We start from the raw sequence: 24180 nt of genomic DNA, 5'->3' as shown, positions 1-24180 counted from the left end.
CACAGAGTGGCTGGATCTACTGAAACCTGTGGGCCCAGCACCTAGGGTCCCCGGCTCAGGTGAGTAGGGCTGTAGTGGGCAGAGCTGTCTCCCGGAAGCAAAGTTGCTGAGCGGTTATATTTTACTACAGTGAAAGATGCAAATTAGAGTCAGCAAAGGATGGAGGTGCACAGGCAGCGTCCAGGAGAGACCAGCTGCAAGCTTCTACTGTCCTCTCCCAGGGGAGTTATGGGGACAGCACTTAAATCTCCCAGCAACCATGAGTCACCAGCCAGGAAACACAGTTTCCAGCTGTACGAAGTACTGCCAGCCAGCAAAGCGGAGCCAACACTGGTGTCCAGCGTTTAACGGAGGCTCCTGACCACCCACATAGCTGCCCTTACTTAGTCTCCAGCCCCTCCAGAGGCTAAACTGATACGAAGAGGCCCATGGCCCCCAGATAAGCAGAGACACTCTTACCAGGCAAGATATTCCAAGGGTTTAGGGGCCGTCTCCCAGGAGCCAGGCAGGGGGCAAACCTTTCTTTGGAATGTGTGGCGTTTGGACAACCCGGACCTGCTGAGTTAATCCTTCAGTGCACAGTGCTCCTGTCCAGCAGCATCAGTATCACCTGGGAGCTTATTAGATGTACAAGTTCTCAGGGTCACCCCAGATTTACTGAATCAGAAACTCTAGGGGTGGGTCGGAGCCATCTGTTTCAGCAAGCCGTCCAGGTGATTGTGATGAAGCCTACAGTTTGAGAAATGCTGGCCTAGAGGAATGAGGTCCCAGGTGGGGCTAAACCCTTACAGAGAGAGAGAGTGAAGATTCACCCCACACACAGCTGTCAGGACTCCCAGAACCCTTAGAAAAGGAAGCTTCCGACGCTATGGGCAGGGGCAATCCACTCAGGAGGCGGACAGGACAGCCCAGCCCAGGCCTGCCAGGTGCACTGCACTGTGGAGAATGACTGTAGGACACAAAGCCCATCCCCCTCTCCCAAAGCACAGCTTCCTGGGTTGTCAGATCAAGACCTTGAGAGGGTCCCTCCTTGGCCACCGCTTAGCCCTGAGCCCCCTTTCGTGTTAAATGCCCTGCCCTGTGTTGAAGGCCTTGGTCCTGGGACACGGATGAGGGGTTGCAGGAGAGACTGAGGAAGCCAAGCAGTATTGGGAGAGCGGGGGTGTTGGAATCAGACTGGCTTGACCTCTACTGGAGGCCAGGAGCTGGGGGTGGGGGGAGGCGGTCAAAGCTGGTATTCGGGTGAGGAATGGGGCTAGCAGGTCACGTGCCCCTTGTCCCAGGCACAGGCCCATGCCCCCTCCCCTCAGGCATGTCTCTTACTTTCAGGGTCCTCAGCTCTGAAAGGGGAAGGAGCCCTCCAGGAGCCTTAAGAGGATGAGACAGGCTGTAGGAAAAGCACCTGAGTGACTTTTACCATAGGACCAGGCTGCTCGCAGGTGAAGGCCAGACACCAAGTCCATTTTCAGGCCCACACCTTTCCCTTCTCCTCCAGCCTGGGCTTCTAAAAGAGTCCAGAGTCCCATCTCCCCAGCCCAGGGAGAAGAAACAGGGCTTGGAGAAAGGAATAGGGGTGGGGGAGAGTGTGCAATCCAAGAAGCCTTCCCAGAGATGGCGTCTGTGCCCTGAAAGCCACTGAAGCAAGATTCTGCAGAGCCAGCTGCCAGAGGTTGGAGGAGATGGCTGGAGCCCGACAGGAGAGGATGGCTGGACATGGCATCGTCCACCCCAGACACTGCACCCCCTCCCGCCTTGAGGGAATACTTCTCTGCCCCAGAAACAAGGGCGTTTTGTGCCAGAGCAGGATAGTAGGGAAAGAATGGGGTGGTTTTGTGAATGCCACCTCCTCCGGCCAGGAGCAGACCTAGAGAAGCGGGCGACTTAGGAGTATTTCTCCTCCCGCCGGCCCCCACCCCTCCATTCCCATCGTGTCGCTTTAGCGCCATCTGCAGGCAGTCAAGGGAATAGCCCTGTCAAGAAAGGAGGCCCTTAGAACCGGCCTGGACTGCTTCCCAGAGAATAGGAAGGAAAACAGGACAAATGATAGAGTAGATCGTCTTGGCCACCTCAGCTCCTACCTCCACACTTCAGCAGGAACCCTAGGTCCCCGAAAGATCAGCTCACTTGGCTGATACTACGCTGAGGCAGGCCCTGCCTCCGTCCAGTATGCCAACCTCACCAGACAACTAGGAGATGGATGAGGGGAGACTGGCATCTACGGACAACGCCATATTCTCCTGGGCCTCTCCCAGAACTGGTGCTGACCAAACTGTAAATTCTCCCAGGTAGCTGCTCACCTTTTTTTTTTTTTTTTTTTTTTAATTCTTTTTGGCTGCATTGGGTCTTCATTGCTACGCACGGGTTTTCTCTAGTTGTGGAGAGCGGGGGCTACTCTTCGTTGCGGTGCACAGGCTTCTCATTGCGGTGGCTTCTCTTGTTGTGGACCATGGGCTCTAGGCGCGTGAACTTCAGTAGTTGTGGCGTGCGGGCTCAGTAGTTGTGGCTCTCGGGCTCTAGGGCGCAGGCTCAGTAGTTGTGGCACAGGCATAGTTGCTCCGTGGCATGTGGGATCTTCCCGGACCAGGGCTCGAACCCGTGTCCCCTGCATTGATAGGCGGATTCCCAACCACTGCGCCACCAGGGAAGCCCCCTGCTCACCTTTATAGCACAAAAGCCTTTTGAATGCCAGGCGCCCCACACCAGCCTCCAGCTGTTTGAGGTGATGCCTTTGTTCTTAGCATCTTTGGTGACACACACACACTATGTAACTCCAGGAATCAGACTGTCACACAAAGGAGGCCTGAGAACTGTTCTCACTCTTCCCTCCTGGCCCCTGTACTTCTCCTCATCTTGGTATTTCTGGCCTGACTAGCACTACCATTCATGCAGTGCTCAACCCAGAAATCTGAATATTTCCCAAATTCATTCAGTTTTCTCCATCCCCCCACTCCCCTCTGTCACTATCCTAATGCAGGCCTCTTGCTAATAATCTCTTACTTCAAGGGTGAGCAAATTTTTTCCATAAAAGGCCAGATAGTAAGTATTTGAGGCTCTGTGAGCCAAGAGGCAAAATGAAGGATTTTTTTTTAGGTACTTGTATATTATACAGTCTCTGTCGCAACTCTGCCATTAGGGTCAAAAAGCAGCCATGAACAGCACATAAGTAAACGAACATGACTGTGTTCCAGTAAAACTTGATTTGAATTTCACTGAGATTTGAATTTAATATAGTTTTCCTATGACACAAAATATTACTCTTCTTTTGATTTGCTTTTCAGTTATTTAAAAATGCAAAATCCATTCTTAGCTCACAGGGGATACAGACCCACAGGCCATAGTTTGCCCACCCCTGCCTAAATCGGTCCCACCCCCATCTATTCGCCATGCTTCAGCCAAAGGGCTTTTGCCAACACACAGATCTGACGCTGTCAATTCCTTGCTAACAGCTAGCCAAAAACAGCTTGAGATTTTTTTTGTTTTTTGTTTTTTGTTTTTTGGCTTCGTTGGGTCTTCGTTGCTGCGCATGGGCTTTCTCTAGGTGCGGCCAGCGTGGGCTACTCTTCGTTGCATTGTGCGTGCTTCTCGTTGTGGTGGCTTCTCTTGTTGCGGAGCACGGGCTCTAGGCATGTGGGCTTCAGTAGTTGTGGCACACGGGCTCAGTAGTTGTGGCTCACAGGCTCTAGAGCGCAGGCTCAGTAGTTGTGGCGCACAGGCTTAGTTGTTCCGTGGCATGTGGGATCTTCCCGGAACAGAGCTCGAACCCATGTCCCCTCCATTAGCAGGCGGATTCTTAACCACTGCACCACCAGGGAAGTCCCAACAGCTTGAGATTAAAAACCAAGCTCCGGGCTTCCCTGGTGGCGCAGTGGTTGAGAGTCCGCCTGCCGATGCAGAGGACACGGGTTCGTGCCCCGGTCCGGGAAGATCCCACATGATGCGGAGCTGCTAGGCCCGTGAGCCATGGCCGCTGAGCCTGCGCGTCTGGAGCCTGTGCTCCGCAAAAAAAAAAAAAAAAAAAAAAAAAAAAAAAAAAAAAAAAAAAAAAGCAAGCTCCTTAGCCTCCAACAACCTTCACATTAAGACCTGCTTCCTTCTTCAGCCTCTTCTGTCTGTGACACCTCACCACACAGACCCTACTCCCAGCCTCTGAAATTCTCCTGGTACTCACACAGGCTTCAAGCTCATTCCATGTGTTTACTCCTCTGCTTGGAGTATACTCACCCTAAAAAGGAAAAAGTTCTGTTTCCTTTGCACTCTACTCACAAACCTTCTGACACTAAATATGTGGGGTTTTTTTTCCCACACCAACCAATTCTCCAACATGAGCCGGGGGTGTCCTACGATTCAATTCCAAAAATATCTACCTGAAATTTACATCAGATCCTACAAGTTAAGGACTCAGTCCCACAAGACAGCTCACGCTTCAGACGCCAGTCCCAAGTAGTGAGTCCCAAGGTTACCCACACTTCTCTCTGCTTTGGCTATAAATCAGAGGTTCCGTGATCCCACTTCAGGTTTAATAATTTGCTGTGCTGTTCACAGAACTCAGGGAAACACTTACATTTACCAGTTATATAATAAAGGATATGATAAAGGATACAGATGAAGAGCCAGGTGAAGAGTTACAAAGGGCGAGGTCCAAAGGGTCCCAAGTGTGGGAGCATCTGTATCTGTGGAGTTGGGATACACCACCCTCCCAGCACATGAATGTGTTCACCAACCCAGAAGCTCTCTGAACCCCAAATTTTAGGGATTTTTATGGAGGCTTCACCATGTAGGTGTGATCGATTGTTAATTAACTCAATCTCTAGCCCCTCTCCCCTCCCTGGAGGATGAGGTGTGGGGCTGAAAGTTCCAAGCATCTAATCACGGCTTGGTCTTTCTGATGAGCAGGCCCCTTCCTAGAGCCATCCAGGACTTGTCTAGAGTCACCTCAATAGAACAAAAGACATTCCTCCTTATCACCCAGGAAGCTCTAAGGGATTTAGGAGTTCTGTGTCAGGAACCAGGATCGAAAACCAAATACTAGAACAAAAGATGCTCCTAGGGCTTCCCTGGTGACGCAGTGGTTGAGAGTCCGCCTGCCGATGCAGGGGACACGGGTTCGTGCCCCGGTCCAGGAAGATCCCACATGCCGCGGAGCGGCTGGGCCCGTGAGCCATGGCCGCTGAGCCTGCGCATCCGGAGCCTGTGCTCCACGACGGGAGAGGCCACACAGTGAGAGGCCCGCGTACCGCAAAAAAAAAAAAAAAAAAAAAAAGGTGCTCCTAGCACCCCTATCACTCAGGAAATTACAAGGCAAGAGTCTGGGAGCCAGAGTTTGTGAACTTGGACAAATCGCTTTATTAATCCAATCCCCTCCTCATCTGTAAAAGGCGTATAGTCATGCTGGGCCTGTCGCACATGAAACACTCAGGAAGCACTGGCTTTCTCCCCATGCCTGCAGTGGATGAAAGCGTTTCAGTTTCCCTTTCTCACGCTCCTCTGCCTCTGCCCAGCCAGGTGGCGGGGAGCGGGGGAGGGGGGGTGCGGGGCGGGGGGACACACGTTACACCACAGCCCCTCAGGATCAGTAAAGTACTGGACACATTGTCTGTGACACAGTAGACAATAAATGATCATTAGTATATTATATTTTTCCTTATTATTATATTTTGCCTTAGACGACTGGGAACCAGACAGGAAGCCCATAGGTTTCTCTGACTCCTATTAGCATTCTTCCCCTCTGACATGTGAACAAACTCTCTTTTTGAATCTTTTTATTTTTATTTTTTGGCTGCTCTGGGTCTTTGTTGCGGCACGCGGGCTTCTCTAGTTGTGGCGCGCAGGCTTAGTTGCTCCACGACATGTGGGATCTTAGTTCCCCGACCGGGGATTGAACCCGCATCCCCTGCACTGGAAGGCGGATTGTTAACCACTGGACCACCAGGGAAGGAATATGTATTAGGTCTGTGTCCCCAGTTCCTGACGCAGAGCTTCTTAAAACCCTTGGAATTTCCTGAGCGACAGCGGTGAGAGGAGTGTCTTTGGTTATTCACAATGAGCCCATTTCAACCTTACCTGAGTTTGTGCTAATGAGGGCACTCCAGGGGCGGGGAGCTAGATAGCTTCAGGATGGGGGCTGGTTACCAGAGGAATCCACTATGTGAATAGAGGGCTGGAATTTTCAGCCCCATCACTGACCTCCACGGAGACTGAGTTGATCACTAATGGGCAATGATGTCTTCAATCACGCCTATGCAATGGAAGCTCTGTAAAAGCCACTGAACAGCAGAGTTCAGAGAGCTTCCAGGTCGGTGACACAGCAAGGTGCTGGGAGGGTGACTCGCACAGGGAGGGCATAGGAGCTCCCCACACCTTCCCTCCCCCACACCTTGCCCCGTGCATCTCTTCTGTCTGGCTGTTCCTGAGTTGTATCCTTTCTAATACACTGGTAGTACTAAGTAAAGCACTTTCCTGAGTTGAGTTGTCCTGGTTGTCTCTAGTTGTCCTAAAGAATAACTGGACCTGAGGAGGGAGTTGTGGGAACACTCTGAATTTACAGGACCTGTGACAACCTGGGACCTGCAACTGGCACCTCAAATGGGGACAAGTCTTGGGGGAACAAGCCCTTCACTCGTAGTATCTGTGCTAACTCCTGGCAGCTAGTGTCAGAGTTGAATTGAATGGTAGGACCCCCAGTTAGTGTCCAGAGAATTGGTTGGAGTGAGGGGGAAAAAACAACACATAAACACACACAAACACACGCGCGTGGTGTCAGAAGTGTTGTGTCAAAACAGTTCAGACTATATCACAAATGAGGAAACTGAGGTTAAGATGTTTCATCTGGATAGAGCGAGGAGTCCATCCCCCAGATGACCTTCAAAGCTATGCTCTCCTCCTCTTAACCCTGACTGCCACCCCACCTGGGTAACTCACTCATCAGCGCCGTTGGCATGATCTCTTCAGCCCCAGGGACCTCATTTTCCACTTCACATCAGCCACACCCAGTCCTCAGCTGCCCCCTCTTCCAGAGCTTAACCTCCAGCACCCTCACTCCTGCGCCCTGCCCCCGCCGGGCCCTGTCCTTTTTCTCCCAGTCCTTCAACCCTCTCCCCTGCCATGGCTTTTCCTTGAACCGTGCCCTCTTTCATCCACACCACAAATATCCACGATCCCCCAGCCCCTGGCTTCCACCGCACACTCACCACCCTGGACCAACGCCACCAGCCATCCATCTTCCCTGGTCCTACCCAGGGGCAGTCAAGCACTGCTGGGGAAAAAGTCCTGCCACCTTGCAGATTGGCACCAGAATCAGTGCAGGGTTCCTGACCTCAGCCAATGGGCCTTACGGTGCCGTCTAACCACCCTGGTACTTGTCCTCAGTCAGCTCCCTTGCCTTATTCCCCAAGGTGCTCTCAGCTTTCCCCTTCTCTCCTCATTCTCCTCTCCTCTTTCCCTACCCTCCTTGCTCACAAGTGACCTTGCCTCCTTTGTGTTCATTTAAATGAGCTAACGCTCAAACTCTGTTTAAGAAATCTTGCAGTCACTGCAGCAATTGTTTTACCTCCCACACGTGGGAGGGTAGGCATGTGCCAGTGCCCCCCTTCTGGCTTCACAAAAAACTCCCAGGTATTTATACCTTTTACAAAACAGAGATGTGAATTTCAATATTATTGCCAGGGCAACACATTGTTAAGGAAGACAAGCAACCAGAATTACAAGCTGTTTAAAAGTTAAAGGTTACTTTCACAGGACAAAGCAACAGCCTCTTAAATTCATTGTTTGACAAGACTCCCTTGTTAGAAATAACATTTGCAAGGTTGGTCTTATGATTCAGAAAAGAATCTACTTTTATTTCTGCTGCTTCAGAAGAAGACGGAGGAACATCTTCTCCTTATCATACTGAGATTTTTTTCTTTTCTTTTCTTTTCTTTTTTTTTTTGCTACCCTGTTAAGGGGCCTGGAGTTTTCAAGGCCAAGTGCTGAAATTCCATTAGTTAGCACCAAGAGAAACAAAGTCAGGTCTGAAGCAGACTGTTCACACTGCCTGGCAATCCATCTACATTTCCCTCAGTCGGTGGCCCTACCATTCCACTCCATCAGGGCTGGTCCAACTCCAGTGTGCATGAGTCACCTGGCACTAAAATGCAGATTCAGATTCCGATTCAAGGGGTCTGGGGTAGGGGAGTTGTCTGATGGTGTAGTGGTTAGGATCCCAGGCTTTCACCGCCATGGCCTGGGTTCAATCCCTGGCCAGGGAGCTGAGATCCCACAAGCTGAATGGTGGGCCAAAAAAAAAAAAAAAGGTCGGGGTGGACCTGCGATTCTGCATTTCTAACAAATAGATGATGTACTTAGTCCCAAACAGACACTGTGAATAGTGTCCTGGATATTTATTCATACTTCCTCCCCCTCCTCAAACCTCCGACACTTAGGAGGCCCCAGTCTGAACTCTCAGCTACTGACTGTGTTTCCTGTTTGGCTGAGAAAATCAAAGCAATGTGCGGTGGAATTCCACAAACTCCACCCCCCACCCCATCCCTGCCCCATCTACCCACCAATTCTAAACTTGCTACTCCACCTTCTCTGTGACCAGCTCCCAGTAAAGGCCAGCCCCACCCCATCCCCACACTAGATCCCACCCGCTCTCCGGACCTCAAAGGCATCCATCCAGCAAGGCTCCTCTCTCCAGCATTTCCCCTCTCCACTGAAGCACAAATGCTGTGATTGCACCCATCTTAAATAAATAAATAAAAAGCCTTGTGTTGCATATTTGAAAGTTGCTAAGAAAGTACATCTTAAAAGTCCTCATCACAAGAAAAAAAAACTCTTAACTATGTTTGATGAGAGACGTTAACTAGAGATGAGAGATGATCACTGCCCAATATACACAAAAAATATACACAAAAAATATCAAATTGGTATGTTTTATGTCAATTATATCGCAATTAAAAGATAAAGTAAAAATTAAGCACATATGGTCACCTTATCTTTGATAAAGGAGGCAAGAGAATACAATGGAGAAAAGACAGCCTCTTCAATAAGTGCTGCTGGGAAAACTGGACAGCTACATGTAAAAGAATGAAATTACAACACTCCCTAACACCATACACAAAAATAAACTCAAAATGGATTAAAGACCTAAATGTAAGGCCAGACACTATAAAACTCTTCGAGGAAAACATAGGCAGAACACTCTATGACATAAATCACAGCAGATCCTTTTGGACCCACCTCCTAGAGAAATGGAAATAAAAACAAAAATAAACAAATGGGACCTAATGAAACTTCAAAGCTTTTGCACAGCAAAGGAAACCATAAACAAGATGAAAAGACAACCCTCAGAATGGGAGAAAATATTTGCAAATGAAGCAACTGACAAAGGATTAATCTCCAAAATTTATAACCAGCTCATGCAGCTCAATATCCAAAAAACAAACAACCCAATCCAAAAATGGGCAGAAGACCTAAATAGACATTTCTCCAAAGAAGATATACAGATGGCCAACAAATACGTGAAAGGATGCTCAACATCACTAATCATTAGAGAAATGCAAATCAAAACTACAATGAGATATCATCTCACACCAGTCAGAATGGCCATCATCAAAAAATCTACAAACAAACACACCTGGAGAGGGTGTGGAGTAAAGGGAACCCTCTTGCACTGTTGGTGGGAATGTAAATTGATACAGCCACTGTGGAGAACAGTATGGAGGTTCCTTAAAAAGCTACAAATAGAACTACCATATGACCCAGCAATCCCACTACTGGGCATATACCCTGAGAAAACCATAATTCAAAAAGAGTCATGTACCAAAATGTTCATTGCAGCTCTATTTACAATAGCCCAGAGATGGAAACAACCTAAGTGTCCATCATCGGATGAATGGATAAAGAAGATGTGGCACATATATACAATGGAATATTACTCAGCCATAAAAAGAGACGAAATTGAGCTATTTGTAATGAGGTGGATAGACCTAGAGTCTGTCATACAGAGTGAAGTAAGTCAGAAAGAGAGAGACAAATACCGTATGCTAACACATATATATGGAATTTAAAAAAAAAATGTCATGAAAAACCTAGGGGTGAAACAGGAATAAAGACACAGACTTACTAGAGAATGGACTTGAGGCTATGGGGAGGGGGAAGTGTAAACGGTGACAAAGCGATAAAGAGGCATGGACATATATACACTACCAAACGTAAGGTAGATAGCTAGTGGGAAGCAGCCGCATAGCACAGGGAGATAAGAAAAAAAAAAAAAAAAACTAAAAATAGAACTACCATACGACCCAGCAATCCCACTACTGGGCATATGCCCTGAGAAAGCCATAATTCAAAGAGTCATGGGAGCAGTTCCCCTGAGGTCCCTTACCCTGCTGAGCTCCGCCCCAGCGCCCCTTCCCAGTAAAGTTTTTTGCTTTGTCAGCCATGTGTGTCCTCGGACAATTCATTTCTGAGTGTTACACAAGAGCCCACTCTCGGGCCCTGGAAGAGGTCTTCCTTCCTGCAACAAAATCATTGGATATGAATATTCACCAAACTACCTTTCAATAAAATTTAATATATTAAAAAAAAAAAAAGAGTCATGTACCACAATGTTCATTGCAGCACTATTTACATTAGCCAGGACATGGAAGCAACCTAAGTGTCCATCAACAGATGAAAGGATAAAGAAGATGTGGCACATATATACAATGGAATATTACTCAGCCATAAAAAGAAATGAAATTGAGTTATTTGTAGTGAGGTGGATGGACCTAGAGTCTGTCATACAGAGTGAATTAAGTCAGAAAGAGAAAAACAAATACCGTGTGCTAACACATATATATGGAATCTAAGAAACAAACAAACAAAAATGGTCATGAAGAACCTAGGGGCAAGACAGGAATAAAGACACAGACCTACTAGAGAATGGACTTGAGGATATGGGGAGGGGGAAGGGTAAGATGGGGCAAAGTGAGAGAGTGGCATGGACATATATACACGACCAAATGTAAAATCGATAGCTAGCGGGAAGTAACCGCATGGCACAGGGAGATCAGCTCAGTGCTCTGTGACCACCTAGAGGGCTGGGATAGGGAGGGTGGGAGGAAGGGAGACGTAAGAGGGAGGAGATATGGGGATATATGTATATGTATAACTGATTCTCTTTGTTATAAAGCAGAAACTAACACACCATTGTAAAGCAGTTATACTCCAATAAAGATGTTTAAAAAAATTAAATAGTGAAATGAATATAATAATAATTTTTAAAAGCCTTTGGCCCTCGGGCTTCCCTGGTGGCGCAGTGGTTGAGAGTCCTCCTGCCGATGCAGGGGACACGGGTTCGTGCCCCGGTCCAGGAAGATCCCACATGCTGTGGAGCAGCTGGGCCCGTGAGCCCTGGCCGCTAAGCCTGCACGTCCGGAGCCTGTGCTCCGCAACGGGAGAGGCCACAACAGTGAGAGGCCCGCGTACCGCAAAAAAAAAAAAAGCCTTGGCCGTCTTCTTCCTCCAGCTAGTGCCTCATCTCTCTGTCTTCCTTAACAGCTACACTGTCTAGTCACTGACTCCAAATTCCCTCCTCTGATCCTCCTGAACCCCTTCCAGTTGGCTTCTGCCCTAACCTCAACCCAAACTGCTCTTGTCAAGGTCACCAAAGACCTCACGCTGATCAACACCGTGGCCAAGGCTCTGTCCTCTTACTTGGTCCCCGGAAGCATTTGACGTTTCCTCCTGGCTTTGTCCCGAGGCCACACTCTCCTTCCTACCTCACTGGCCCTCTTTCTCAGCCTGTGTTGCTGGCTCCCCCTCCTCTCTCCCCTCTGAAGGGCTTGACCCTCAGTCCTTGGTCCTCTTCTCTTCCCTTCCTACACTCACTCCCCTGGTCATCTCCTGTCATCTCGTGGCTTTAAATGCCAGCCGTGCGCATGACTGCCAAATCCCCGTCTCCAGCCCAGAACGCCATGAACACCAGAGCAGCAGGTCCAGCTAACATCGTGACACTTCCATTTAGATGTCTGCTAGATCTCAAAACCATCAGGGCCCAAACTGAGCTGCCAGTTCCCTTTTAAATCCCATTTCTCCGGCCATCTTCCCCACCTCAGTAAGTGGCAAATCCAGTCTTCCAGCTCCTCAGGCTGAAAACCTGAAAAGCATCCTTGACTCTTCTATAGCTAGCCCCGCCCCCACCCCAGGCTCACCAGCACCCTTATGTGAGCTAGAAGAGGGCGGCCCTTCAGTGCAGACACAGTACCACATGGTGACTTGTGGGAAGGAGAAGGTGATCCCCCTGCATCCCAGACTCAGGACCACTGCAGGTGGAGCACATTCTGCCCTTCAGCAGTGCCCGCATCCAGACTCTATGCCCAACCGCACTCGCATTGGCAGCGTGTCCCCAGTGGCAGCCTCCCAGGCAGTTCCAGTTAGAAGACAATTGTACTTCCTGCTCCTTGGCGCCCGCTTCCTGCCCATTTTCCAAATCTGGTCCTGCCTCCTCCTGGCAGGTCCGGACAGCCTTTCAATGGGTTCTTTTGCTGCTTAAGAAAACCAGGAACTCTGACAGATACTATCTTGAAACTTTTACCAATACCTCCCACCCTTAACATTAGAAAAATCCGTTTCTCCACCCTCCCCTGGAAGGGCTCTGGAGAAGCCCACCAATGATTTCCTTGTCACCAAACTGCAGGCCACCAGGGACAACTCTGCTCTGACCCTGACCTGGTCTCTTTCTCCGGCCTTCCCATCCCCCCACCCCAGGGCTCTGTTCTCTTCTTTTCCTCCTCCTCCGCGGGTCCCTCTTCCACCGTCCTGTGAATGTTGCCAGTTCTCAGGGCTCCAGCCTCCCCTTTCTGCCCTTCTCACCCCCCACACTCACCACCACATCATTCACACCCACCGTAGGTACCCCCACCTCTACCACTCTGCTGAGCTGTAGACCCTCCTCCGCTGGAAGCCTCCACCTGCAAGTCCAAGGGCACCTAAACCCAGCACATGTGCATGGAGTTGATCACCTTCCCACCCACAGCTGCTTCTCTTCCTGACTCCCCCGCTTAGCTCCATGGCCCCAGCCTGCTCCTCCAGTCTCCTAAGCTAGAAACTCAGGAGTCACCACACAGCAACCTTCTCCCCTCACATCAAGTCTGTCCCTCCTAGGCTATCATGAAATCCTGGAGCTTCTTCTCTCAAAACATCTGTCCAAGCCATCCCCTCCTCTGCAACCCCACAGCCTCTGCCTCTCTCTTCCAAAGCTTCCACCAGCCTCCTAAACGGCACCCTGTCCTGACCACCCTCAGCTTCTTCCAGCAGCCAAGCCAGAGTGAGCTTCCCAGAATTCAGTCCTGACCGTGTCACTCCCTACCAAGCACATCTCAGGGGTTTCCTTTCTCATTCTTATCTGAGCTTCTTATAGACTCTCGTGTTTTATCCCAGACCTTCTGAAACAGAATATTCAGGAGAAAAACCAGGACTTTTCTTTCTAATCATCATCCTTGGGCATAACTAAGCAAGGCAAACGTTGTACTAGCGATTCCCAAACTGCTGTGGGAATCATTTCAGAAAGTTAATTTAAAATAGACTCCCAGGGCTTCCCTGGTGGCGCAGTGGTTGAGAGTCCGCCTGCCGATGCAGGGGACACGGGTTCGTGCCCCGGTCCGGGAAGATCCCACATGCCGCGGAGCGGCTGGGCCCGTGAGCCATGGCCGCTGAGCCTGCGCGTCCGGAGCCTGTGCTCTGCAACGGGAGGGGCCACAACAGTGAGAGGCCCGCGTACCGCAAAAAAAAAAAAAAAAAAAAAAAAAAAGACTCCCAGGCTCACTCTCTTGGAGATTCCAACTCAGTGAATGTTGAATGGGAGAGAGTTTTCCGGAGGATTCTGCATAACCAGGGTGGGAACCACTAATCTAAAAACAGGCAAAGTACAGCTAATTTGAGCATGGCTGTTAAAGCCCTTAGTGCTTCAGCCTGCGGTTGGCTGTCACCACTCTCCCAAGCTAGTGTGGTCCAAAACCACACTCACCATGGCGTCTCAACTGAGTGGCTATACGTAATGCCCCCTCTAGCCGGGTGGCCCTGTCCTCCACGGGCGTCACATGAATGCCTGCTTGTGCCTCAGTCTCAACTCAGACGAAGGCTCCAGGAGGCTTTCCCTGATCTCTCCTTGGTTAAACGCTTTGTCTGTGCTCCACGGGGCCCAGGTTACAGCTGACCCACAGCCTTTACCTCAGAACTGTGATTGTTTGCACATCTGCTTCCACTCCAATCGGTGAAGCCCAGGACAGTGGCAGTCTTTTAGTCCCCTTTATGTCCCAACACATAGCACATTGATTGGTACTAAGAGCAATGGAAAATGTCAGTTCCCTCCCTGACCCGCAGGTAACTGGCTAGAGGCCCTGGGGAAAGACCGAGTCTGGTGGCACGGGGGCTTGACTATGGGGTTAAGGCCTGGGTCTACATGGCAGCTCCACTGCTGTGTCCAAGAGCAGAGGTCCCTTACCCTATAAATAAGGTCCCCACAATCCTCATAGATGTATCACAATGACTCAGAAAGGGAAAAAAAAAGTGAAATCTTATTTAACTGATTATCTCATTTAAACACAAGTGTGCTTAACCCTTAAGAGGTGGTTCCAGTGCTCAGGAGGTCAAGCATGTGGTCCTCTGGAGACTGGAAACCGTATTCAGGCAGGGTCTTGTTCACCCTGAATCTGGAAATGAGGATGGTACCAGGAACAGAGCAGTAACTCAAAAACTGTTTGTTGAGTGAATGAATCGCAGAGGTGCCTTTCTGTGGAAGCCACCTGCCCTTGGCCCTCTGCCCCCATTTCAGGTGAGTCTTGCTGTCAGCTCCGACTGCCCTGGGGAGAGGCATTCTGGCCACTTTCCTCATCTGTGATAATAAGGGTGAGAATTCCTTCGTCATAGGGTAGCTGCAGGGCTGACGAGACAGCATCTATGACTGCACCTGGCTCTATTTCCTTCCGTCCTTAACGTGGGCAGTCAGGGAGAAATACGTAATGGTACAGTTCTTGCAGATGTCAGAGGGCCTGCAAGTTCATGTTCTCACTTGTTTCTCCACAGCACAGAGGTCAGAGTATTACCAGGATTACTCAGCACCGCTGGAAATTTGAATGTCTTCATTTAATTTTTGGTTTATTCATTTTATTTATTTATTTTTTTAAGCCACTACTTTTTTTTTTTTTTTTTTTTTTTTTGGCTGTGTTGGGTCTTCGTTTCTGTGCGAGGGCTTTCTCTAGTTGCGTTGAACAGGGGCCACTCTTCATCGCGGTGCGCGCGTCTCTCACTATCGCAGCCTCTCTTGTTGCGGAAGCACAGGCTCCAGATGCGCAGGCTCAGTAGTTGTGGCTCACGGGCCCAGCTGCTCCGCGTCATGTGGGATCTTCCCAGACCAGGGCTCGAACCCGTGTCCCCTGCATCGGCAGACAGACTCTCAACCACTGCGCCACCAGGGAAGCCCCATTCTAGTTAATAAAAAAGAATATGGGAGGAGTTACTGTTTAACGGACAGTCTCAGTTTGGCGTGATGAAAAAGTTCTGTAGATGGATGGTGGCCATGGTTGCACAACACTGTGAAGTACTTTACGCCACTGAACTGTATGCCCAAAAGTGGTTAAAATGGTAAATTTTATGCTATGTATACTTTACCACAATTTTTTTTAAGTGTTAAGCCCACAGTAAGTTGCAAAACACACAGTCACGATGAGGCTGCATCTGTAGCGACCCCATGATGCAAACTGTGGATCAGAGGGGAGGCCAGGAGGCCGAGGGAGAGGGGGAAAGGGAGGGCTGGAGCTGGGACCCTGGGAAAGGACCAAGGAGGGAAGGGGTGGGGAGCCTCGGGAAGAGGAGAGGCCCAGATTAGACGTGGGCCAGAAGGGGGAGGGGCCGTGAGGAGAGGAAGGCAAATCCCAGGCAGAAGAGAGCTCAGGTCCAACTGGCAGGTTGCAGAGTGTGCCTTCTCAGGAACTGAAGTCTCGGAGTCCATGCCCTGTGCACGCCTTGCCTCACAGCCCTCAGGCCAAGGGTCAGCAGACAAGGACTCGACGTTAATTTGGGGCATCTAATCCTTTTGATCTGTCCCTTACATCAAGACACCCTTAAGATATCCAGTCCCGACCCAAGCCCCATCCTACAGGAACGAGTGTTCTTTTCCCTAAGAGGGCCAAGCTCAACCTGAGGCTGTGAGGCCAACCTAAAACTCATTATGACTGCAAATCCTGTGGCTCTGCCTGCAAAATAAATACAGGATTCCAACGCTTCTTACCACCACCAAAGTCTGGCCTTTGCCCTCAGTTACTGGGAGGTGATATCTAGGCCCCTGGAACGTCCTGCCTGATAGGAGTGTCTTTGTTAGTCTGGGGCCTTCAGACATCAGTCTAATGATGTGATTTATTATTATTTTTTTAATAAATTTATTTATTTTGGCTGCGTCAGGTCTTTGTTGCTGCACGCGGGCTTTCTCTAGTTGCGGTGAGCGTGGGTTACTCTTCATCACGGCTCGCGGTCTTCTCATTGCAGTAGCTTCTCTTGTTGCGGAGCACAGGCTCTAGGCACACGGGCTCTAGAGCTCAGGCTCAGTAGTTGTGGCGCACGGGCTTAGCTGCTCCGCGGCACATGGGATCTTCCTGCACCAGGGCTCGAACCCATGTCCCCTGAATTGGCAGGCAGACTCTTAACCACTGCCACCAGGGAAGTCCCTAGTGATGTGATTTATGATGAGGGCGTTGGGACACGGGGCATCTGGAGGGGCTGGAGACTAAAGCTATTAGCCAGAACCTCCGGGAGGGGCTGGAGAATAAACGTTAGCCACGTGGGCATATGTGATTAAGCCCCAAGAAAAACTCTGGACACCAAAGTCTTAGGCAAGCTTCCCAGCTTGGCCACACTCCGTGGGTTACAGTCAGGAGGTCTGTGACAGGACTCCACTCCACTGGGCAAGGACCATCAGACGCTTCACGCTGGGACCCCTCCCAATCCCAGATGGGTCCTGTGCTTCCGTCCTTGGTTTTTGAATGTGTATCCTTTCTCTATAATAAAATCATAATCTTAGTGCTTTCCTGCATTCTGTGAGCCTCTCTAGCAAATAACCCACTGATGGTCATGGGGACCCAGAACTTGCAGCTGGTGTCTGAAATGAGGGCAGTCTTTTGGGGACCATGCCCTCCAACGGTGCAGTTTGCCAACTGTTTGTTCCCCCCCCACCCCCCCACTACGTGCCTTACTATACCCTTCATCACCTGCCCACCCCTTGCCAACCAGACCTCATCCCTGGGCCTCTCCACCTCGCCCCCACCTCATTCCTCACAAGAGTCAGGTGTGCTCCCACCCAGGGCCCTGGAGAGCTCCTTCCCAGACATCTAGCAAGTTAACTCCCTCCCCTCTTTCAGACCTTTTATTCAAATGTCTCCTCCTTGGTGAGGCCTCCTCTAGCCCTCACCCCAAACTCCCCCCACGCCACACACCTACCTCTTTCCCTGCTCTACCTTTTCCTCTTTGAACACTACCACCGTGTCCACCATACGCTTAATTTTATACATCTTCTTTCTTCTCCATCTCCTCACGAGAATATAAGCCCCAAGGAGACAAGGATCTTTGTACTGTGTTCCTTCCTGTGACCCCAGGCATGTGCTGAGCACACAATAAATTCTTGTTGAATGAAGAACCTGCAGCATCTTTTAGAAGTACCTTTTAGAAAACAGGCCACCCCACTCCCACTTTTTCTCCCAGAAAGGTGAAGTCTGCAAAACAGGAAAAGTGACCACGCTTGGCTGGAGACCACTGCCGAGGAGGTGGTCAGGAAGAGTCAGCAGGAGCTGAGACCTCCGGGCCGGGTGGGAGCCGGGATGCTAGTTCGTCCTGACACCACCTTGCTGTTGTGACCTCGACAGGCCCCTTCCTCCCTGGTCCTGATCACTTGGGGGGGGTCCAGTGGGGGAGAGGGGAAGAAGGGGAGAGAATTTCCTGCCGTTGACAGCGGGTAGAGGGAAGAGGAGGCCATACCAGGTAGGGGTGACTTTTATTTGAAACCAGAAAACACCCTATTTTGGGGTTCATCTGTAACAGTTTAAAAAAAAAAGAAGAGAGAGAGAGAGAAACCAGAACTCAAAGGGCCTGCGGAGGGGAGGGGAAGGGTAGTGGGCCCCGGTCAGGCCAGGTAGGGGAAGCGGAGCAGCAGCCCCTCGTGGGGCTCCAGGTTCAGGTGCTCCAGCTCAAGAGAGGCGCCCTCCTTGCGGCCTGGCTGTGTGCTGAGCAGCAGATCCACACTGGCTGGCAGGCTGGCGCCGGCAGGCAGGCTGGAGGCCCCCAGGCTAGCAGGCTGGCGCACATCCCCGAAGTTGAGCACTATGAGGAAACGCTCGCTCTGGTCCCACTGCCGGATATAGGCGAAGAGGTCGGGCCCTGAGGTGAGCGCGTGGAAATCTCCGTGCAGCAGGGAGCGCTCCTTACCCCGCTGATCACTCAGCCATCGGAACAGGGAGAGGAGGGAGCCAGGGTCTTCGCTCTGGCCCTGCAAACGGTAAAGTGGTAAAGATACAGCAGAAAGGGGTGGAGGGCTCCCCGGGGCGCGAACTCCCACCGGCCACCTGCCCTCACCCCTTGCCGATCAGGCCCTGCCCATCTAAAACCCTTACCTTCACAGTCATGGTAGTGTTTACAGGTCCTGAAGTGTTGGGAAAGCTGGATTCATCCCACAGCATGACCGGGGCCTTCACAGGCTAAGAGGCAGGGAGAACAGGACTTGGAAAGACCTGGGCTGCTCTCCAACTCCTCCTCCCGCTTCCAGCCCCACAGAAGTATAACGTCCCCCACCTCAGGGCCTCACACCCTGTCCCCTAGCCTAGAGGGCGCTTCTCCCGGACAGCCACAAGCTAGCCCCTCACTGCCCGCCGGTCCCTGCTCAGGTGCTTCCATCGGGTTTCCTGTGGCCATTTGATATAAAACCACCCACGTCCCCGCTCTCTAGGCCCCTTACCCTGCTTTCTTGCACATATCAGCACCTGGCATCTTTATCGACATGTGCTTACTATCTAATTTCACCACCTCCAGCTCTTTTGTGCACCGCTGTATTTTTGTTTCCTCCACGCATAGCCTACAGGAATTACTGCATAAAGCTTTGTGGAATAAGTGAATGACAGGTTCTATAAATAGCAGCTTAGGTGTCAACCTCCAACCCTGTGGCTAAAGCTAACCGGGTGCCTTCATGGTCTTACCCCACCAAGGCACTCGCTGCATGTACTTCTCTTACTCATCTGGTTCCCCCACGCAACTCTGAGTTCCTGGAGAGCAGAGCCTGACACGGAGTACCCGCTGCCCAGTGAATGAACGAATTACCGAGTGATGGCTACCATACTGAACTCCTACCAGGAGCCAGGTACTGCATTTTAAAATACGCCCTCAGGGCTTCCCTGGTGACGCAGTGGTTGAGAGTCCGCCTGCTGATGCAGGGGACACGGGTTCGTGCCCCGGTCCGGGAAGATCCCACATGCCGCGGAGCGGCTGGGCCTGTCAGCCATGGCCGCTGAGCCTGCGCGTCCAGAGCCTGTGCTCCGCGACGGGAGAGGCCACAACAGTGAGAGGCCCGCGTACCGCAAAAACAAAACAAAACAAAACAAATAAATAAATAAAAATAAAATACGCCCTCATTCAGTCCTAACTACCCTTATAAAAAAAGTAGTATCACGGCAGTCATGACCAAGAGTCAGAGAAGTGAAATAACCGGTCAAGGCCACACAGCAACTGCCCAGGTGGCTGACTAGCAATCCAACGCAGGTTCCTCCCCAAGTCTCTTGCCCGTCCACTGCCAGCCACAGAACCACCGTGACGGATGAATGCAGCCTCCCCCACTGTGCTGGGCAGGCAGCAAGCGATACCTGTCCAGGAAGGGCAGCTTCCTCTAGGCCAATCTCGTCTCCATAGCTGAAAACTGGGGTCCCTGGCAGGGTGAAGAGCAGCAGCTGGTAGAGTCGGAGGAGCTGAGGTGGCACGAAGGAAGTCAGGAGCCCCGACTGAGACAACTGCAGGAATGGAAGCACTGGTGAGCCCCAAGGCCTGCCTCTGCCTCCACCTTCCAACACTCCTTTCTTCCAAAAGGCCTCCTGCCCCCTCTCCTACCACTGTGGTACTCACACTCCAGCTGCACCAGCGGCTGCCAAAGGCGTCCAAATACTGGGTGACCAGGAAATTTGTATGCTTCCCAGTGAAACTGGAGGTTGACAGGTAAGAGCTGGTCAACAACAGGTCCTTGGTGGAATCGAGCAGGCTGAGGATCTGCTGAAGGTCGGAGGAGTCTGTGCCTGCGATCAAGAGCCTGCACAGAGCAGAGCAGGAGTCAAGGGTAGTACAGGACAAGAAAGGAAGAAGGTTTTCTGGACTAGGACCTCTGCTTCCTGGGGCTAACACTCCGCTGAGGGGTTCCCACAAAGGAGCTGAGTTTGGGGAGCCAGGGTCTGGTACCCACCTATCTTCACTGAAGCTCTTAGTGATATTCTGCCACTCCGCCAAGAGTGAAGACGCATCCTAGAAGGAAAAGAGCAGAGGCAAGAAGCAGGGCACACTACCAGGCCCTGGCGGGTGCTTCTGTTCTCACCCAGGCTCTGCTTCTCGCGTGGAAAGGGTACTCACTGTCAGATTCCCCACATCCCGAACCTGGAACCCATCCACACCAGCCTGCAGCCAAAACCTCAGCGCTTCCTACAGGAGGGAGGCAAAAGAACAGAGGAAAGATATCAACACTCATGCAAGGGCTCAGCCCACACGAGATCTTGCCTACCATGCACTCTCCCGTGGCCTCTGGAGTCACTTGCCGTGAACGGTCTCACTTTCTTGCCTCTATTATAAACCTGGAGGTAGCCTTTAGTTCCCTTCCATTCTAACCTATCATTGATTCTCTTAGTGATATAACGCTTTACTTCTCTACTCCTCCTCATGGTGAATCACAAAGCTTTACCTTTTTTTTTTTTTTTAAGCTTTACGTTTGACCCCTACAGAAAAGACCTGTGAGAAAAGTGTGTTCATGCATGCAGCTTCATGTGACGCTTAGCGGCGTGCGGAATGCTGGTGTACTCATCTGCAGATAAGGAGACCACGCCAGAGACGCAAGGAGGCGCGCCCAAGGCCACAAGCAGAGAGCAGCAGAGATGGGCGCGGAAATGCTAACCAAGATCCCAAGAAGAGTATACTTACTCCTCTCCCAGTTTCCTGGAGCCTGGGGAGGGTGTAAGTAAAACAGCTAGTCAGAGCCAAGACCAAGGATAAAAAAGTGAAATTCAAAGCACAGCCCCAGGGCAGTTTAGCCAAAGATTTGAAAAGAGAAGCCAGCTCTGCAGAACAGGCCCAGGCCTGAAGCCCTGGCATTCATGGGGCACATGACATGGAACCCCACTCCTGCTGCCCCTCTCTTCCTCTTTCTCTCTCTGATCCATGTGCTCTCTCCTCTAGTCTCCATCTTCATCTGAGGCTACAACACCTCATGCCACACCATCTGAAAACATTCCCTTCTCAGTAACTTTTAAAGCGTCTTCCAGCAAGTAGCAAGGAATGACCCGAATGACCCCAAGAGTCAACTGAAATCAGTCAACTGGGACGACAGAATTCTACCTCAGAATCACGGCTGCCAGCAAAGTGTCAGAGTCTGCCTCCATTTTTGTTCTACCCTTTCTGAACTGGTCAGTGTCCTGGAACCCAGGCATTAGGAGCTGGGATGACATTCAAAGCCCCACTCCCAGCCTGCAGGGTACAGAGTTCGAGCCTAGACCTTCAGAGTAGGCAGATTAGAGAGATAAGACTAGTTGGAACATCAAATCCCAGGGCACATTAAAGACCTGTGAACCTTAGCTTCCTCATTTACAGATTAGGGACACTGACAGGGACCTTGTTTGGTTATACAGGCGATTAAAGAAGGTATATAAAGTACTCAGCATACTCCCAGACACATAGGAAGACCCCAGTGCTTACAATTTCAGACTGGGCTCCACTCCAAAACACATCAAATAAGACAAGGGAAACCAGACAGGACAGAATTCCCATAGAGAAAGGGCTTCCTCTCCCAAAAGGAAGAAAATTCACATCTGAGAAATTCCCTTCCTGGCACTGTCACCCTCAGAGTCAGGGAAACAAGGAAAATGAGTGGTCAGAAAAGGAACAAACAAAAATAGGGGTGCAATGTTTGCCTATCCTTCTGCCTGTGGGAGGAGCACGCCTGCTTGGCTCCAAGGAGCAAGGGGCCCCTTGGCTGGCACCGGGCTACGTTTATAGAACTCACTGTGAAAGGACCGAACAGCCCCAGCATCCTGCTCCCACATGCCACAGGCACCAACACACTCACCTTCACTTTGGTGGCCACAGTGTCAATCTGAGTGGAGTGGAACCACAGGTTCTGGCCCTTGTAGTTGGGAGTGAGGTCTAGGATGACCCGGATGCCTAGAACAATGGAGGGGGAGGCAGTTGATAGAAAGACTCTGGGGGGAGGGGAAAGGAGGAAATCAACAAATATAAGTCGGCAGAGTATTTCCTACGTATTGGTACGAAAGCTTAGACTTGAACCCTGGCAAAACTCATTCCTTTGAAACAGAGATATGAGCAAGTGGCAGGGCGGGAGGCGGGGGGAGGGTAGTGTAACAGAGAAGGCTGAGCTTATGAGGCCCTGGGCCCCTCACCCCCAAGGCAAACCCTGTTCAATGTAAGAAAAGATTTTACTTGGATTTTTTTTCAAAAGGATCCACTCTTTTACAAGCTTTAAAACCACTGATTTAGCAAAAACCTACATTTTGCAAATAAGGGCACTGAAGCCCAGAAGTTAAATAACTGCACGTCCAAGTATAGAAAGTCTCTGAACCACCTGACAAGTCCATTTTAGGCTGAAGCCTAACAAACCTCCCGTGTACCTGCCTTAGGAAAACTCTGAGCCACTCAGCAATACACCAGACAGTAAAGCTATCCGGCCTTTCCTCTGGCCAGAAGGCCAAGCCCTTCCTAGCTGCTCGCGAGCTCTAGGACACCCACTCTTTTTCTTGGCCGATTGCAGGAGACTGTCAAAATCTTCCTTGGAGCCGAAAGTGGGGGCGATCTGTTCCAAGTTGGTCCCTGTGAGGTCATCCTTCTGGTTCTGGTGAATTGGGCCCAACACAAAACCTTTTACCTTCAGGGTGCTCAAGTAATCAAGCCGCCCCTTCAGGCCTGAAATGGAGAAGCAGAGTTTAAAGTGACGCCTCCCTGAGGCCCCTGATCGCCCCTATTCTCCCCGAGACGAAGTTGGGGGGGGGGGCGGTTTGGCTGGATCACGAGAGAAGCTGTTGTAAGGAGACTAGAACATTGCTTCAGAAACCGGCAGCGATAGGCTACTGGCGCCGGGAGGGGGGGAAGGGAGCATGCTGAGTCAGCCACCCTCAGGAAAGAGGGAGTGGGGGGCGGTTTCCTTCGAAGAAAGAAGGAGGGGCTACGTCCCGGGGGTCGGTCACCAGTACCAGGAAGGGTGGAGAACCACCTGGGTCAATCTGGGCACAGGGGTCGAAGCCGGTGACCAGTTAAACCAGGGGAACGCGGGGTGGGGGTGGGGGAGCCCCGGACTCACCCACTAGGTCGCCTGCGTCGCGGCCCTGGAAGGCCTGAAGGTCGCCAATGCGGTAGAGGGCGCCCTTGTGCCACCAGCTCATTGCGGGCAGCTCGCGGCAGCGCGGCGCCCGAACGATGATGACCACGGCGCCCGCCAGCATGCCCAGCCAGCCGAGCCAGAAGAGCAGCAGCAGCGCCCAGCGGGTGCGTACCCAGCCAGGCCTGCCTGCCACCTTCAGCAGCTCCTCTTTAGACAGGCCTGTGAACTTGGCCGCGGCCGCCGCGTCCGCCTCGTCGTCGGCCACCTTGATCTTCACCAGACCATTCTTCTCGGTGCCGCCCGCCACGGCCACGGCCACAGCCGCCCCCGACGCCGCGTTCATCGGCTGCTTCTCGGGTTCCAGCTCGTTCAGCTCCACTTCCTTCATGTCCACCTCGGCGTCCTGGCTCATGGTGCCTGCGAAACCGGCAACACGACGCAGCCTGCGGTCAGCTGGTGGCTGGATAGCTGCCCGGACCTCCCGGCCCCACAACAGTCTCCCAGGTTTCCGTGACTCCGCTCAGCTTCCACGACCGCGTCTGCGGCCGGGCGGGCGCGGTCTCTGGGACTGGGCACGGGAGCCCCGCCCCGGCCCGCCCCTTAAA

General features: G+C 51.3%; 1 protein-coding gene across 1 annotated transcript; it reads right to left on the bottom strand.

The window, feature by feature from the left end:
- Positions 1 to 17984: 17984 nt before the first annotated feature.
- Positions 17985 to 23987, bottom strand: SLC3A2 (solute carrier family 3 member 2). The gene is made up of 9 exons (XM_019932614.3): positions 23555 to 23987; positions 22987 to 23160; positions 22310 to 22404; positions 20608 to 20676; positions 20444 to 20502; positions 20113 to 20293; positions 19857 to 20000; positions 18618 to 18701; positions 17985 to 18493 (listed from the first exon to the last, which is right to left on the bottom strand). Exons 1-9 carry the CDS (start codon positions 23985 to 23987, stop codon positions 18131 to 18133), a joined length of 1602 nt encoding a protein of 533 aa, XP_019788173.1. The 3' UTR covers positions 17985 to 18130.
- Positions 23988 to 24180: the final 193 nt, after the last annotated feature.

Source organism: Tursiops truncatus, chromosome 8 (genome assembly GCF_011762595.2).
Source record: "Tursiops truncatus isolate mTurTru1 chromosome 8, mTurTru1.mat.Y, whole genome shotgun sequence".
Taxonomy (NCBI): Eukaryota; Metazoa; Chordata; class Mammalia; order Artiodactyla; family Delphinidae; genus Tursiops; species Tursiops truncatus.
This window is presented reverse-complemented; position numbering and strand designations above follow the sequence as displayed.